Source organism: Fonsecaea erecta, assembly GCF_001651985.1.
Source record: "Fonsecaea erecta strain CBS 125763 chromosome Unknown Scaff3, whole genome shotgun sequence".
In the NCBI taxonomy this organism is placed as follows: Eukaryota; Fungi; Ascomycota; class Eurotiomycetes; order Chaetothyriales; family Herpotrichiellaceae; genus Fonsecaea; species Fonsecaea erecta.
This window is the reverse complement of record NW_017387246.1, coordinates 3,745,617-3,761,051: the sequence shown is the minus strand read 5'-3', so window position 1 is coordinate 3,761,051 and position 15,435 is coordinate 3,745,617. Positions and strand designations below refer to the sequence as shown.

General features: G+C 52.9%; 5 protein-coding genes across 5 annotated transcripts; 4 read left to right on the top strand and 1 right to left on the bottom strand.

Moving 5' to 3' along the window:
• Positions 1-870: 870 nt before the first annotated feature.
• On the top strand, positions 871-2,058 carry AYL99_04614 (hypothetical protein; the record flags this gene model as incomplete). Its single annotated transcript, XM_018836128.1, has 1 exon — positions 871-2,058. One exon carries the CDS (start codon positions 871-873, stop codon positions 2,056-2,058), a length of 1,188 nt encoding a protein of 395 aa, XP_018695778.1.
• Positions 2,059-3,672: 1,614 nt separating this feature from the next.
• Positions 3,673-5,139, bottom strand: AYL99_04613 (hypothetical protein; the record flags this gene model as incomplete). Its single annotated transcript, XM_018836127.1, has 1 exon — positions 3,673-5,139. One exon carries the CDS (start codon positions 5,137-5,139, stop codon positions 3,673-3,675), a length of 1,467 nt encoding a protein of 488 aa, XP_018695777.1.
• A 1,023-nt stretch (positions 5,140-6,162) lies between these two features.
• Positions 6,163-7,174, top strand: AYL99_04612 (hypothetical protein; the record flags this gene model as incomplete). Its single annotated transcript, XM_018836126.1, has 3 exons — positions 6,163-6,256; positions 6,407-7,048; positions 7,155-7,174. 3 exons carry the CDS (start codon positions 6,163-6,165, stop codon positions 7,172-7,174), a joined length of 756 nt encoding a protein of 251 aa, XP_018695776.1.
• Positions 7,175-8,086: 912 nt separating this feature from the next.
• On the top strand, positions 8,087-8,839 carry AYL99_04611 (hypothetical protein; the record flags this gene model as incomplete). The annotated part of the gene is made up of 2 exons (XM_018836125.1): positions 8,087-8,192; positions 8,256-8,839. The coding sequence occupies 2 exons, from the start codon at positions 8,087-8,089 to the stop codon at positions 8,837-8,839; spliced, it is 690 nt and encodes a 229-aa protein (XP_018695775.1).
• A 2,786-nt stretch (positions 8,840-11,625) lies between these two features.
• On the top strand, positions 11,626-13,939 carry AYL99_04610 (hypothetical protein; the record flags this gene model as incomplete). The annotated part of the gene is made up of 7 exons (XM_018836124.1): positions 11,626-11,765; positions 11,842-12,102; positions 12,383-12,607; positions 12,668-12,905; positions 12,969-13,085; positions 13,146-13,610; positions 13,691-13,939. The coding sequence occupies 7 exons, from the start codon at positions 11,626-11,628 to the stop codon at positions 13,937-13,939; spliced, it is 1,695 nt and encodes a 564-aa protein (XP_018695774.1).
• Positions 13,940-15,435: the final 1,496 nt, after the last annotated feature.

Here is a 15,435-nt window from a genome sequence, read left to right as displayed (position 1 = left end):
ACATTGGTCGTCTTTGAGTGGCACTGAAAAGACTCACTTTGGAGAGCAAAAGTGGCATGTTCCCCGAGAGTACCCAGAAAGGAAATAGACACCGAGAAAATCCAAAACTATTCTTCATCAGGCAAAGGACAGCGAGACACGGGACCCAGCCTTGAGAGTTGCGAAATCTGACGGAGAAAGACGTGCTTTTCGTGTTGGATCCTTTGATCCACGAGAAATTGACGGAACCACTTGGCCGCCCATTGCCGTGATGAGCGTCCCACGCATCCAGTCTCCCCTGCCAAGCCCGGATAAGGCTGACCGAGCGTGGTGTGAGTGACGGCGTTCTATTGGCTGCATGGGCTGCTAAACGGCGATTAAGTAACATTTAAAGTCTCGCCAAATGGCACTAAGTGACGCTGAAGTGCGCTAGCGCCGTCGCTACTGATAACGTCGACGTCAGACTCAGCAACGCCCTTTGATAAAGAAAAATCTCATGACTTTTGGGTGATTTTTTTTTCTTGCCCACCTCTTTATTCCCCGTTCCGCCACCCGTGTGTGCACTTTCGTTCCCACTTCTCCTTCTCGTCTTCCGCCTCAGTCACTCCTTTTCGGTGGGTCGTCCAGCTTTCGTTTCATCCGACAGCAGCGGATTGGCGTGCAGTCCAGTCGCAGAGTGCCCATTATTCAGCCTCGCCCGACTCCCACCAATTTGCCTAGCAGGTCTCGCCGTCGATAGCCTCTTCGGGCAAGTTCTGACTCTTCCGCTCGTTTCTATATCTTGCTCCGTCTGCTCTTTTCATCCTCCTCTCCTTCTCTGTCTGTCCTTGAAACACCTAACCGGAGACTCTCACTGCTTCTGGACACTGAACAACTAATTGCATCACCCAAATGGCTACTGCAACGGCTTCCCGTACCTTCTCCAAGGCTGTCGCACGCAGCACAGCTTCAGCCACCTCGTCCCTGCGCCTCGCCGCCCGCACCCCAAGATCCAATGCTGCGGCAAAACATTTCTTCCAGCAATCCTCCCGACGCCACTACTCTTCTGAGTCGACCCCCAAATCCTCAAACACCACCGCCATCTATGGCAGTGTAGCAGCTGCGGCCGCTCTCGCAGGAGGCTACTATTACTTCGTCTCTCAAGACACGACCGGACCGGGCAAGACGATTCGTCTCGAGAGTGCCCCCGAGGCTCTGAAAAAGGGCAGCGCAGGACAATCCGCCGGCGTTTTCAAGCCCACGGCGGAAGATTACCAGAAAGTCTACAACGCCATTGCAAAGCAGCTGTGGGAGAAAGATGATTATGACGATGGCAGCTATGGTCCGGTTCTCCTGCGTCTCGCATGGCATGCATCAGGCACCTATGATGCAGCGACCGGCACCGGTGGGAGCAACGGCGCAACTATGAGATTTGCCCCCGAGTCCGAGCACGGTGCCAACGCCGGCCTGAAGAGCGCCCGTGACTTCCTCGAGCCCATCAAGGCGCAATTCCCCTGGATTACATACTCCGACCTGTGGACCCTTGCCGGTGTCTGTGCCGTCCAAGAGATGAACGGCCCCATTGTCCCTTGGAGACCCGGCCGACAGGACAGAGACGTCGCATTCTGCACGCCGGACGGCCGCCTGCCCGACGCCTCCAAGGGTCAAGACCACATCCGCGCGATCTTCGGACGGATGGGCTTCAACGATCAAGAGATGGTGGCGTTGTCCGGTGCCCACGCCTTGGGACGGTGCCACGCCGACCGCTCGGGCTTCGATGGCCCTTGGACCTTCTCGCCGACCGTCTTCACCAACGACTACTTCCGCCTGCTGCTGGAGGAGAAATGGGGCTGGCGATCGTGGAAGGGGCCCAAGCAGTACGAGGACGCCACAACCAAGAGTCTGATGATGCTGCCCACCGACATTGCCTTGATCAAGGACCCCATCTTCAAGGGGTGGGTGGAGAAATACGCCCAGGACGGCGACCTGTTTTTCAAGGACTTTTCAGATGTCTTGTGCAAGATGTTCGAACTGGGCGTGCCCTTCCAGTCGAAGCCCGAGGATAGGATCCAGTTCAAGCCGACCATCGACGAGTCATGAGTTCCCTGTGGTGTGGAGAGGAAGGGGGAAAATTTACAGGACAGAGACATACATATCTTTCGAAAGAGAAGCACCGGATAAGATGTCGAGACTCGATGGATGTATCTCGCCCCGACACCTCTTGACCGGCTAATTCAAATCACGTGGTTTGATTACTTAGAGCCTTCTCGTTTGTTTATGGCGAATTGAGATTGAGGAGGGCATTTCCACGACAATGTTCGGCGAAATTTCGAGAGAGGGAGAGAGACTTCCAGACAGAGGCTCTCTCTGTGCTGACCGGAAGAGTGCTTCAGACACGGGGGGGCTGGTGGTCGTCTTGATGCGTGTGCCGATAAGCGCTCCACCCACTCACTCATTCGCTCACTTTCTCTTACCGGTTTGGATTTCCGCAATCATTCAACAGGCACACAAGGCAGACAGGCAGGCAGGCAGGGAGGGAGTGAAATCGTGCATAGCGAGCGGGTGGTCGATTCGATTCGATTGGAGCGCAGTGTTTTTGTCTGTCATAGACCATAGACTCCAAATTCACAGACAGACCATGGGAGATGGGGACAGCATCACATACAGTACGTGCATACATATGTACATTCCCCTGAGGGACTTTTGACCAACAGCAGATCATTTATGTATCGATCGAGCGACGTGTCTTTCCTTCCCCTCTACTTGCTCTGGCTTTACCTCGCTTTAATTCAGTCTATTTCGTATCATATTGCATTCTACTCTATTCTACTATGCTGTACAATACCGTGCTATACTCTCCTCTCCACAGCCTAACCTCCGTGCGACTGAACGCCCGTCTCACATGGCCCATTCTACTTATTCGTCAAGTCTACTAAAGTCCCACGCAGTAGTGAATTCCCCGGGCTACGTCCCGTCTCTGTGGGATTGAATGCGCCGTGCCTGAGAAGGAGGGGGAGGGAGGATGGAAAAGAGTAGGCAATAAGGAATAGAAGAGAAAAGAGGGGAAGGAAAGGGAAGGGATGCCTATGTATGTCGGTGATGGTAATAATTAATACTCTCATATTTGTTCCATTTTCGTACATACACTGTGCCGAGTGCCGTTGCGTTCGGACCCAGAAGCCCACGGGCAAAGAGCCTTGCCGAGTCGAATCTTTCCGTCCCCAGAATTCACAGATTCCGACAGCGTTGTCAGCATCGCCGTCTTCAGCCAGCTCAGTGTAGACTTCTGCCACGGCTGCCTACGCAGTCACGACTTAGACTGGAGCGATCTTGTCAGGCTCTCTTTCACTTTCGGTCCTCCTGCTGCAAACTCCCGATGGACACGTCGACAGCTCGTGAAGATGCATCCTTGACGAGCTGCCCATACTTACGGGCAGCTCACGATCCGGTTCGGAATTTGCTCTCAGGCTCTGTCGCCTTATCCAGGACCCGTTGTCGGCAACGCGATCTCTGTCTGGTGATATTCTGTGCCGAGCTGTTGTCGCATTCTGCACTTTGCGGGACTTTTGTGGTTTGTATCAACCTGCAGCATGCCGAAACACATCAGTGCGGTTGCCTTTGGGTGGCAAATGCATGCCGTCAAGAAGGAGCATCGCTCTGCCTCTCCAGTCGCCGTTGACCACCCGCGGCAGATGTTGTGGGAAGCCTTAAAAACTACCAGCACCAGAACCTTTTGTCGTAATTGCTGAGTCCCAGCCCACGAATGAAACTCACCGGGATGGGTTCCAGCAACCACATGCCCCCTTTGGCCATGTCGTCGAAAAACATGCCACCGGTTCCCCAAAGCCACAGAAGGGTAAAGCCAGCATTTGCAGCTTGACGTATCATTGCTGTCCATCGGTCTGGTAAGCTTGGGAGATAGCTGCCGGCAAAAAGCCGAGAGCATGCGTGTTGGATCGCCATACCCAGCGGCTGGAGCGCGAAAAACAGGAATGTTGCGACAGGCTTCGCAGGTCCTAGCAGTGTATAGCTGGCACAAGCGTGCAATATCCCGCTGAGGAGAAACACAGTCACAATCCGAACCACATGTCTTGCTCTCGAAGGCTTCAGGTCTTGACGTGGTTTCCTGTCAGGACTTCCATAGTTGCAGGGGTTCCAGTGTTCGTTCCTTAGTAAGATGTTCGCCATAGCATCGCCAATGCTAACAAAGTGCATCCTGAAGAATTGGTGCCAGCATTGACCCCAGAAGCCTCTTAGACCTTTGCGCAGAATAGCGGATGGGTTACCCCAGATGGGGGGAAACGCGAAGGGCAACGCATTCAGTCCAAGTATCCCTGGACCGAGAAAGTTGACCTGGACCAGAGCTGCCGTTGAATATTCCAGATCGACCGCTAGGTACATCCCTGCTGTGCTGAGAAGCAAGCGATAAGTGTACAGCGCCCCTGAGGACGTGAGATACGGCGACAAATAAGGCGGTGGTTGCTTTGTGGAATAGCCGACGAAGTACGGGTCTGCAATCATGATGCACTTGAGTAGGTCGATGAGGAAGTAGTCAACCAGAAAGCGAGACAGGTTCCGGCCGGCTGAAGCTGTGCGGTATGAACTGTCGTTGTTCAACCAGCGAGCATCTGGAGGCGAAGCCGAAGAACTCCAGGACCAGTGCACGGTGCGGAAGCTGGTGATGAGGTCCAAAATCCACAACAGCCTGCGCCATGGATTCCCTGGCATGTGCTCCCAAGCCAGGAGCTGCTTGCGGCCTTGTCCGTCACACGCATCAAGCCCTTGGGCCAGCTCGGTGGACGTATCTGCCCCGGATGGTCCCCCATCTGATCGCAAGACCAGCCTCTTGAAGGTCCGCGGGTCGTGCAAAAGTATGAAGTTGACAGCGAGCACAACGCACAGCACTGAGTTCAGGCCAACGCCAATACTGCCCACTACACCGATCGAGCGGGTATATAGCAGGTTCCATATCGAGGCATAGGAGATGCACAGAAAGACCGGCAGGCGGCACCTTCGGAAGCACAGCTCCGATATTGACGGAGACACGAACAACCAGCCGATCAAGAGGGCGAAGTTCAGAGAAGCGACGACTGATGACGCGGGCTTGACAGTGCCGCCGTGGAGGGCCTTCACGTAGGCGTCATGCACTCTCTGCTCGGCCTCCGCGTAGGAGGAGACCATTCGGCCTGGATTGGCGTTGGAGGGATTCTTTTGGAGTATCGGTGTCTGGACGGGCCTCCTCTATTTCCACCCCCTTTTCTTCCTGTCATTCGCGGACAGCTGTTGCGCGATTAGGTCTAGAGTTTTGAGCACAATTAGTCCTCTGGGGTAGATATGCAGCAGCCCCAGGTATCCTAATCCTAGACTAGACGGACTCACTGCTCTCTAGGGTAATTCCCATCAGGCAGGCCCCATTCTGTTGCTAGGGATCAGCACGGTCCGCTGCAGGGCAAGGTGGAGTCCAGGGAAACCACGTTGCCGCTGTCCGCGCCATGCCGAGGCGAAACCGAGACGGGGACTTGATCCCATGAATACCGACGTAAGGCGTTCGAGGCTAGGCGGCTTGAAGCGAACGTCTAGACCAGGGAAAGCAAGAGCTGAGTGTCCAAAACCGGCATTTGTTAAAAAGAAAAAGAAAAAAAGCATCGCCTTTCCATATCAGTCGCCATGGCTCCCGAGAGACCTGGGGCCTATCTGCAAGGTTGAATGAACTAAGGCCACCCTTTTTGAGGCGCAGCTGAAGAATATGTCCTCGGTATGGTGAAATAGATAAAGGATCCTGCTATCGAGGATGGGCCCCTCCCTCTTGCACTTTAGAGAGTTCTCGATGTCGGTGGAAAATAACCCCATGAATATATGACGAAAGGAGCGAACAAGACGTCTGAAGAAGCTTGCAAAGGGCCTCATGTCTCTTCTTCTGTTCCTTCTCTGTGGTGATCGCCTCCTTTCGAGACGATATCGAAGCCCAGCCCCTGAAACGAAAAGTCAGCGCCAGCTCTTCGTTCGCTTTAGTATATAAGCACTAGCTCTTCCCAATGGCATTTAGTATACGAGCAGATCGCATCCCCTCAGGACATGCGTGGCTAGATATTCACCAGTTAATATCCCCAGAGGCTATTGGAATATAAGGATGGGCACTTCGCAGCAGATGCAAGTCCACAGCCTCATGCCATCAGTCCCCTACCTGGTTTGTATTGTGTCGTAATGCATCTCAAAGGGTTCGCGCCTGTCTTGGCTGGCCTTGCCTTCGTCTGCTTCCCCGTGGTATCTCTGACTGCTGGTATCGGGCCTCAACCAGGTATGCCTGCTCATATATGATCCCCTCAACGTCAAGGACTGCTGCAACAAAATGTGATTCCACATCGCCGGGAGATCCTCCACGACTTGAGAGCCCAACAACACTGGATATGGATCGAAAGGGGGGCTCACTGACCTGAAAAAAACCTAGAACTATCACTCTCGCTCCTCCAAGCACATCAGGTCCCAAAACACCCGATTCAACTGCGGACACCGCCGACATTCAACGAGGCCTCTTTAAAGCCATGGGACCCGCTGCCGCCGAATTGGTTTCTGGGGAACTGGTTCATCACATATTCCAATCAAGAGCTTTACCACATCTTTCGGAACTTCATCTGGACTCTCACGCGACCTTGTGCGGATGACGCCTGCTATGCGCTCGAGGCCACATACTTCGCCGACTTGGCGTCCTTCCAGCTCGTGAACGACACGCAGAAGCCCAACGCCACTTACTTCGGGTACTCGCTTGACACTGCTATCAGTGGCGGTGGTGCCTACCACAGTGTGCCGGTGGCCTCCCTCGCAGCGCAGAACAATACGTATGAGGTCATCAGCTGGGGCTATGACTCCGAAGGAGCTGGCTTCGTGGTCGTGTATGAGACGCCCGCCGCGTCAGAGACAGTAGCGTCGCTGGATATTTTCAGCCGAGCACCCTCGGGCCCAGCCACAGACACCCTCGACGCCATCAAGTCCGGTATCAAAGCGCTGGGCAACAAGAAGCTGATTGACTTGTTGAAAAGTGTGACCAAGACACCCCAGGATGGAGGCAGAGACAAAGATCCCTGGCCCTCATGTAATGCCACTTGCAGAACCAACGGTAACAAACCCCCCTTGTCACGTTCAATCCTGGTCTTACCTCGGACTCGTGGTCAATTTTCCTTTGCTGACATCCTCACCAGCATATTCCGTACCACTTTGAGAAACAGAATAAAGTTAGGGAGAGAATGTCTCAGCGACGACCCATGGCTCAGGCTCAGAATAAAAGCGGTGGACATGGCAGGAATGATGACAAAAAGAGCACGTATCTGATTGGAAGGCAGCGCACAGCACAGCGAAAAACTGAGGTTCTGCTAGTGAATGATCGAGATGTGGAAGCTGTGTCGATGTTACCGCCAGTGTCTGTTCTTCCGTCTTGTACAACCTTTGTCAGGTGTCTATCTTTCTATACGTGACAATTAAGTCGTAAGTGATATCCTCTTTGTAGGGGTGTAAAAACATCATCACTGCCCCTGTCTGGATCATCTGGCGTAGAGTTTCAATTGGAAGTTGGCTTGATTCTTTTTCGCCTTCGTTCGCTCGTGGCTTTCTAGAACCATGGACCCAATTGTTCTCTGGCTTTGGTGACTCCGTCAACCTCGAGAGGTCTTGATCTGTCCTGCTCAGTTTTGGGGTGTGGTTGGCCAGTCTGCGAGTGCAGCAGGAACAGCAGGAGCGCAGAGGTTGTGCTTGGGTGGTGTGAAGCACAAGAGGAAGCCATGCACGAGATGAGTTTGAGGCGGTCCTCATGGCCAAAGCAGGACAGTCACCAACTCAAACCACCAAATTGTCAGTGCTCAACAGTCTCATCACACTTGGCGTTGAACTGCTCTTACATCCAAGGATCTCATACCTCGGAAAAAAGCGAGACTCGTTCTCAACTCCGTCAATACTGTGGGTGACAAATTTCTGCTTGTCGCAAGCCAACCGCTTCTCATTCCAGTCAGAGACAGACCAACGCGAGATGAAAACTTTGTCAGATGGGAAACAGGGCGCTTGCCACAACTTCGACCCGCTCCTCGGACGTGAGTCTATTCTTCCCATGTAAAGCTGCCTTTGCCAATATCACACAGAAATGGACGAAGAACCTCTTCCCCTCGCAAGTAAGCCGTGGGGTCAGTCCCTGAGCATGGTTGCGCGAGAAGCAAGCCAGGCACTCTTGAAACCTCTGAACGGATGTGGTAAGTGAATAGCCGAGCCTGACCGTAGTGAAGACATCACGAAACGATTCACAAATGGCTAAGTTGTGGAACAAGATTATCATCTCTCTATGCAAAGAGCCGGACAGGGAATCGAAGAGCTGGTCGAGGCACTTTTCGAGCTTCTCACTAATCCGGAGGCAAATGGAATAATTCAGTTCATCGTCCGCACAAACATTCGGGTGCTCCGGGGATTACAAGGCGTGTGCAACGATGAATGCAAATACTTGAAGAGGAGGGCTCTTGATATCATCCACATGGATAGCGTATGCCATGGAGACCAGAACAAAGGCCATATTCGAGAGCTTGTTGAGGAAGTCTGTCGCGCGAACGAAGAGCAGGAGAGTTGGATTGATATTCTAGGTATCGAAATCGATCTATCGGAGACAGCTTTGAAGCGTCTAGACATTGCAAGTCAAGCTGCGGGGCTGATTCAGAAGCGGAGGTCCCAGATGATCACCAAGGAGGAGAGTCAGACTTTGGAGGCTCTGTTCATCGAGTTTCAAAGCTTGCGAACTCTATTGATCCGACGGGTTCTGAAGCTGAACATGTTGACTGGCAACAGCGACTTCCTGCAACGCCACCACAACGAGCTTTGGGATATCGTCGACTGCAACTTGGAAGGATAAATTGGGGTTGAAGATTGGATAATGTGCTCGATACTTCTCTCAACGACCATACCCATCTTTCGTGGCTCTTGGAAATGCAGATGCAGCGGTCATGGTGTTGGTATCTGTGCTTTGGCTTGTGGGAAATAGAGACCAGGCTCGCCAACAGTTGGATGTCGTCGGGTTACACAGAGGAATTCTTGGGACATGAAGATTGACGCGCTGAAGAACGAACGAAATGAGAAAGTAACGAGGTGCGAGCAAACATATAATTCGAGCTCGGCAAAGTTTCTCTTTGTGGGTGATTTATTTCTCTGGCTGTGCAGCGCGAATGAATGTTGAAAAGTTCATCCAGAGCAACACTTCATGATCATGCCAGACGTTATGTTGGCATATAAAGAAAAGGGGGACCTCAAGAAAGATCATTTGTGCCTGCCGATGTCGGAAGTGCAAAGAACATCTCCATCCGGTATGCTGGTGTCAGTAAACTTCCACAGCTCCAGTCGAGGATCTCCTTCTGATTTCCATCCCGAACGTGTCGATCTGCATCTGCGTGACTATTCTGTATCTTAGGGCAAAATGTCTCGATGCCCTTGTCTTTTACCACCCTGTCGATGACGATATCCACGCTGTCCTCGTCCATTTCTTACTGCTGCCTTGGTCCCTGGACAAACTGGACTCAATGATAGCCGGGAACACGAAGGGACTAATGGCTGGATCCAGTAAAGATAAGAAGGACAAGAGAAGCAACTGTGCCAACAGGAACGCTTCGGCGCAGCGAGAGCCAGGAAACAAAGTGCCGGGAACGAGCCAACACTTCGCAGATCGCACTCCACCGGAAGCTCCAGCACGCAAGGGTTCCAAGCATTTTCTACGAGGGTGACACAAATGGAAAAAGCCAGCCTGCAACGCCATCATTCGTCGTAGTACCTACCCAGAGTATCTGCGCGCTACCGACTCATGGTGTATCGAGAGCGTGAGCTGTCTCACAGGCCAGATGTCGTGCAGGAATAACAAACATTGATTTTTGCAAATGCCACCAACGCATCTCGAGAAAGAAAAGAGCTTGGATGGATGTGTTTGCTTCTAAGCGTACCCTCCCCTTCTAATCAGAATCTTGGCTGACGGTGCAGACGCCTGCGAGGGATACAGATATGGAGCAAACCTGCAGCGGAGGCAATCGGAACCTGAGCAATAAGCGTGGGGGGTTTGCAGGGCTCCAGGGGCCTCGTCAACTGGAGACCTGGAATTTGTTTGATACTGCTTCTCCAGGAGTCTGCTCGACCCTACGACCAAACTTCAGGAAAAGGAAAAACTGTGAATGACGATCGATGCCACTGACTGGTCACGTAAGCCATGGGAGGCGATTTTCGAGATGCGTGGATGGTGGCGGTAAAATCGTGTCAAGTAAAGCGGGAGCAGCAGGAATTGATCAAGGACCCCATTGTCAGCCTTGCTACCTGTTCCCCTGTATGAGGCAACTCTTGCCCCAATGTTCCGAGTCTGGGATGCGTGTCAGAATGGAATGGAGTCCTTCTAGAAGGAGGCGAAAGAAGAATATGACTCGGGGTCTGCACCATCTGATGACCAGACTTCAGCCGGGAAGCATGTGCGGGATCTGCACAGAGTCGTTGATTCAATGATGAAAGTGTTTGCTGATAAGACAAACTGACTGCGATGCTTTGTGCTTCTTCCATAATACAAAAGAGAAAGTGTCGCAGCCTTGCATCGTAGCCTCGCATAGTGAGACGCCGTCGGACGTGGGGGGGGATCCGATGATGTCATAGGAAACTTAGGATTCTAACCAAGAGGGAAAGCAAAAAAGGGAACGTCGCCGCCGTCATAATATGCACATGCACAGACTTGCCTCTTGTTCTGTACGAGCATCAAATATTTACTCTATTGACCCTTGACATCGACGCCATCGGGACACCCCCATGTCGGTCACATCCAAGGCCCACGATGCAAAACACCGCAGTCCAGGCTCGGGGTATCGCTTCCTCAGACGGATGTGACCCGCTGCCGTTGCCGCTGGTGCCATCATCATACATGAACTCTTTGCCATCGCCGAGCAAGGTGCACCAATGGACAACCACCCATTGTATTGCGGCTGGAAAGGGAAATTCGCCCTAGTTTGTTCTTTTGCTTATTGGCATTCATCCCACAAGGCTCTCGCTCTCCGGACGTACCATTACGCGACCACCTTTCGTGCCCCTTGTGCAGGATGAAAAGAAAAAAAGCCCAGGTATCTCCACACGAGCTATATCACTCATCCACCTGTATTGCGGCCATTCACTCGGCAGATCCCATTGAGTCCAGCCGATTCTTTGACCAGAGCTCACCAAGCAAGACCCGTCTTCTTCTCGGATACCTTATCTTTCTTCCGGGACATCCGTACACAAATGAGCGGTACCCGACCTTGTTGTGACTTTGCCTTGTCAGTACAACATAATCCCCAGCCAAGATCCGTGCCCGAATACAGGGGGGTCCTTCAATGATGTCCAGATGCTGTCCCGCGTTACCGCCAGGCTGGGGAGGCGGATTCGATCAGTGTGGTCTTTGCCCCTTCCGTTGTACGACCGAACAGAAGATTCTGAAATCGCCCTACATGCCTTCGGTGGTGAAAAGGTTGGGTATTTCCCCAGTTTCTCGCCGTTGGATTCTTTCCTTTTGAAAGCTCTTGTGATCGACACGACTTGCCAGCCTACCCCAGTCCCTCAGTAGCTTGAGTTTGTGGTCGCTCTGACCCGTCAAACAATCCTATTTCCATATCTTCCACAACAGCAGCAGGTTGCAGGGCCCTCAAGATGGACGTTGATGTGGAGAAGAAGCAGGAGTCCAGCGACGGATCCCTCACTTCCGGTCAGGAATATGGGCAGATCGTCTCCACCCAGCAGAAGACGTCTTTCTTCGCCCGGGTGATCGATGGATTTCGCGAAAATCCCCAGTGTGTTTCTTCCACCTCGTATGACATGTCAACGATGAAACAATATGCTAACAAGCGCACCCCTTGGCACTCACAGCGCCCGCGTTTCCGAGTTGCTTGTCGACGACAATGGAAAGCCGCTGCCCAACCAGCCGCCTGCACAGCCGGCATTGGCTATGAAGCTCAAGCAGCGCCATTTGCAGATGATTGCCATCGGTGGCTCCATAGGAACCGGTCTCTTTGTTGGTTCGGGCTCGGCTCTGGCCACAGGCGGTCCCGCGGCGCTGGTCTTAGCATATTGCCTTCTGGGGATCATGATCTTCTGCACGGTGCACGCCCTGGGGGAGATGGCTGTCTTGTAAGTGATCAATCAGACCAGACAGGAGATGCGGCAGGGTCGTGTCAATGCCCTCCGTTTCCTCTCCGCTTCGACAACATGCTGATATGGACATTTCTGCATAACAGATTTCCGGTTGCTGGCTCATATTCCGCATATTCATCGAGATTTCTTGATCCGGCGTGGGGGTTTGCAATGTCCGTAGCCCAACCCTACAAAACCCTATCTTCTGCCTTTTATCCCTTCTCCTCGAAATATAGGTCTTTATCTAGGATATTTAGTGAGCTGACGCGGTGTTTAGGGGCTGGAATTACTGCCTGCAGTGGCTGGTCACGTTACCAATCGAAATCATGGCGGCCTCCATAACCCTGAATTACTGGCATGGGGCACGTAACGTCAACCCCTGTGTCTGGGTTACGATCTTCTATATTGTGATTATCTCGATAAACCTGTTTGGTGTCAAAGGTTATGGGGAGGCCGAGTTTGTCTTTTCAATTATCAAGGTTATTGCAACCTTAGGATTTATGTGAGTTTTATCTTTTCATGGTGTTCGACTGAGCAAGCACTGACTCTGGCCGCTGCGCAGCATATTCGCTTTGGTCGTTGATGTTGGCGGCGGGCCTACCGGGCATTATTTTGGAGCCAAAACATGGGATAATCCTGGCGCCTTCGCATATGGCTTCAAGGGTGTCTGCTCGGTTTTTGTCACAGCTGCATTCTCCTTTGGTGGTACTGAACTGGTCGGTTTGGCGGCCGCCGAAGCAGAAAATCCGCGTCTGGCGCTTCCCACTGCCATAAAACAAGTATTCTGGCGGGTTGTTCTGGTAAGCTGACATAAGGATGTCTCCGTGATTGGTGCCAACCCTCACTGACCGGTGCTGTACCAGTTTTATATTGTTTCCTTGACCTTTGTTGGGTGCTTGGTTCGCTGGGATGACCCTCGGCTACTCAACAGTGGCAGCAACGCTAATTATTGGACATCGCCATTCGTGCTGGCCATCAAAGTAAGTTGCTCCAGTCGTGTGCGACGGTGTCGGAGATGTTTTATACTGATGAAAGATCAGAACGCGGGCGTCGGAGGCTTGCCTTCGGTCTTCAATGCTGTTATCCTCATTGCGGTTCTGAGCGTCGGCAACGCATCCGTATATGGTGCATCCCGCACGATGGCTGCCCTTGCCGATAATGGCCAGGCACCCAAAATCCTTGGCTATATTGACCGGACGGGCAGACCGCTCGTGGCCATCCTCGTCTCGTCAGCACTCGGGGCTCTTTGCTATATCGTAGCGCTGTCGCCGTCGCAGAGACAAGAAGCATGGAACTGGATGTTTGCTATCAGCGGTCTGGCAAGTATCTTTACCTGGGGATCAATCTGTCTGTGCCACATTCGGTTTCGGCAGGCCTGGAAGTACCACGGTCACACCCTGGATGAACTACCTTACAAATCTCAAGCAGGCGTTATTGGGTCATGGATCGGCTTTCTATTCAATTGCTTGGTGCTGATCGCCCAATTCTGGACAGGATTTGCCCCGGTGAGTTGCCCTTGTTCCCGAACATCAAATGTCGAATTGTTCAGACAGCGAGACTGACAATTTTTTTTGCCGCGACATAGATTGGTTATCGAGAGATGTCATCATCCGAGAGGACTGAGATCTTCTTCGAAGGTTATCTGGCAGCACCAATCGTCATTGTCTTCTACATCGGGTTCAAGATTTGGAAGAGGACTCCGATCCGACGGGTTAAAGACATTGACGTGGTCTCTGGCAGACGCGAGCTCGACCTGGAACAAATTCTGGCAGAGGAAAGAGCGATCCGAGCAACGTGGCCATGGTGGAAGAAGGCGTGGAACACCTTCTGCTAGGTAGTAGGCGGCGTAAAAGGGATGTGTTGACGGGAACGATAAGTTAAGTTTGAAACCTGAGGTTACAGGCTTAGCGAATGCCAAGAGATGGGCGGTAGTCGGGGGTGGAAATCATCAATGCAAGGGGAGAAATGGATGGATCCCGTGGAGTTGCGTCGCCCATCTAAGCATCGAAACATCGAAAAACGTCTAAACGTCAGAAGGGTCAAAACGTGGGCCCTGATCCCCTTTGCAGCCCCTAGGGAGCGAATGGCAGACGATGGGCGTCAGCCCTTCGATCTTGGCCTGCAGCTGGTCGCGGCATCTGATTGATAGAAATCCCCCGTCGTGAAATAGGCAATGCGCAGCGCATCAGCACTGCCAAGGCCATTACGTGCGAGCTAGGAGACGCCTTTGGTGAATGGTGGTGTCTGGTGCTCCGTGGTGCCCCTGTGGTCGCCAGCTTAGGGCAATGTTCGTAACTCTGACACGTTTGCATCGGTGATGATCGGACGAAGGACAGGGTTGGCCAGGAGGGGCCAGAATAGAGGAGTGGCGGAGGATTGGGTGTGTATGTATGTAGAGGGTAAAAAGGCGAAAGAGTTGAATGCGTGGTCGTTGACGATTAGTCGTATCTTGATGGGTCGGCTGCCTTCTCTTTTCTCCATTTTCTTCTCGCTAATCATGCTGGTTGGTACCATTGTCCTTGGCCCGGTGTAGGTGGATGCAGTTTTGATCGACACGTGCGAGTGCTTGAGGGAAAGATAATAGCAAACAAGCCAGATCAAGCTGTTGGGGTGCATTTCATTTTGCAGGCAGAGTGGAAAGTGACTGGGAACTGGACGGGGGTGCCCTGGCCAGCTTGGCGAGTGATTGGCCGGAGCCCGGAATACCGAACCAAAGGTGACGGGGTTGCCATTGGCCAGGGAGGGGGCGCATCAGGGGGGCTGTTCATGCTGCTCGCACAGTTCAGTGTTAGGGACGCGCGGCGCAGTGTGTTTGTCGGGTGCTGTCGTCGTCAGCCTCCCAGAAGCAGGAGCCCGAATCCCCCAGAATTGGCCTTGGGCCCTCAACTCTTGGCTTTGGGGGGCCAATCCAGGGCCTGCCAAAGCTTGCCAGTGCTAGAGTCGCAGTGAGTGGCTCCTTTTGCTGCCTGGGCCATTCTTGTCCACGTCGGCCTTCCACGTCCGCTTGGCCTGCATGCTTGCCATCCTGTGTCCGTCCAGCGCCCGGTAGTGGCCCAGAGCCACCTCCAGCATCCCCCGTCACCCACCGCTGCTCGCCCAGCTGCCAACTGCACGCGCACGCACTGTGAGTAAGTGTGTGTGGGTGTGGCTAGCATCTCGCTGCTTGCCGGTCCTCAAGCATTTGCCTGGGAGAGGCTCACGCAATCTGCGTCCACGTACCACTCCCGCTGCACTCTTGCTACTGACCATCCTCACTGTCGCCTCTTCCTCTTCCTCTACTACTACAATACACTGCACCTTGCCGTCTTGCACTTTTCTAGACTGTGTCGA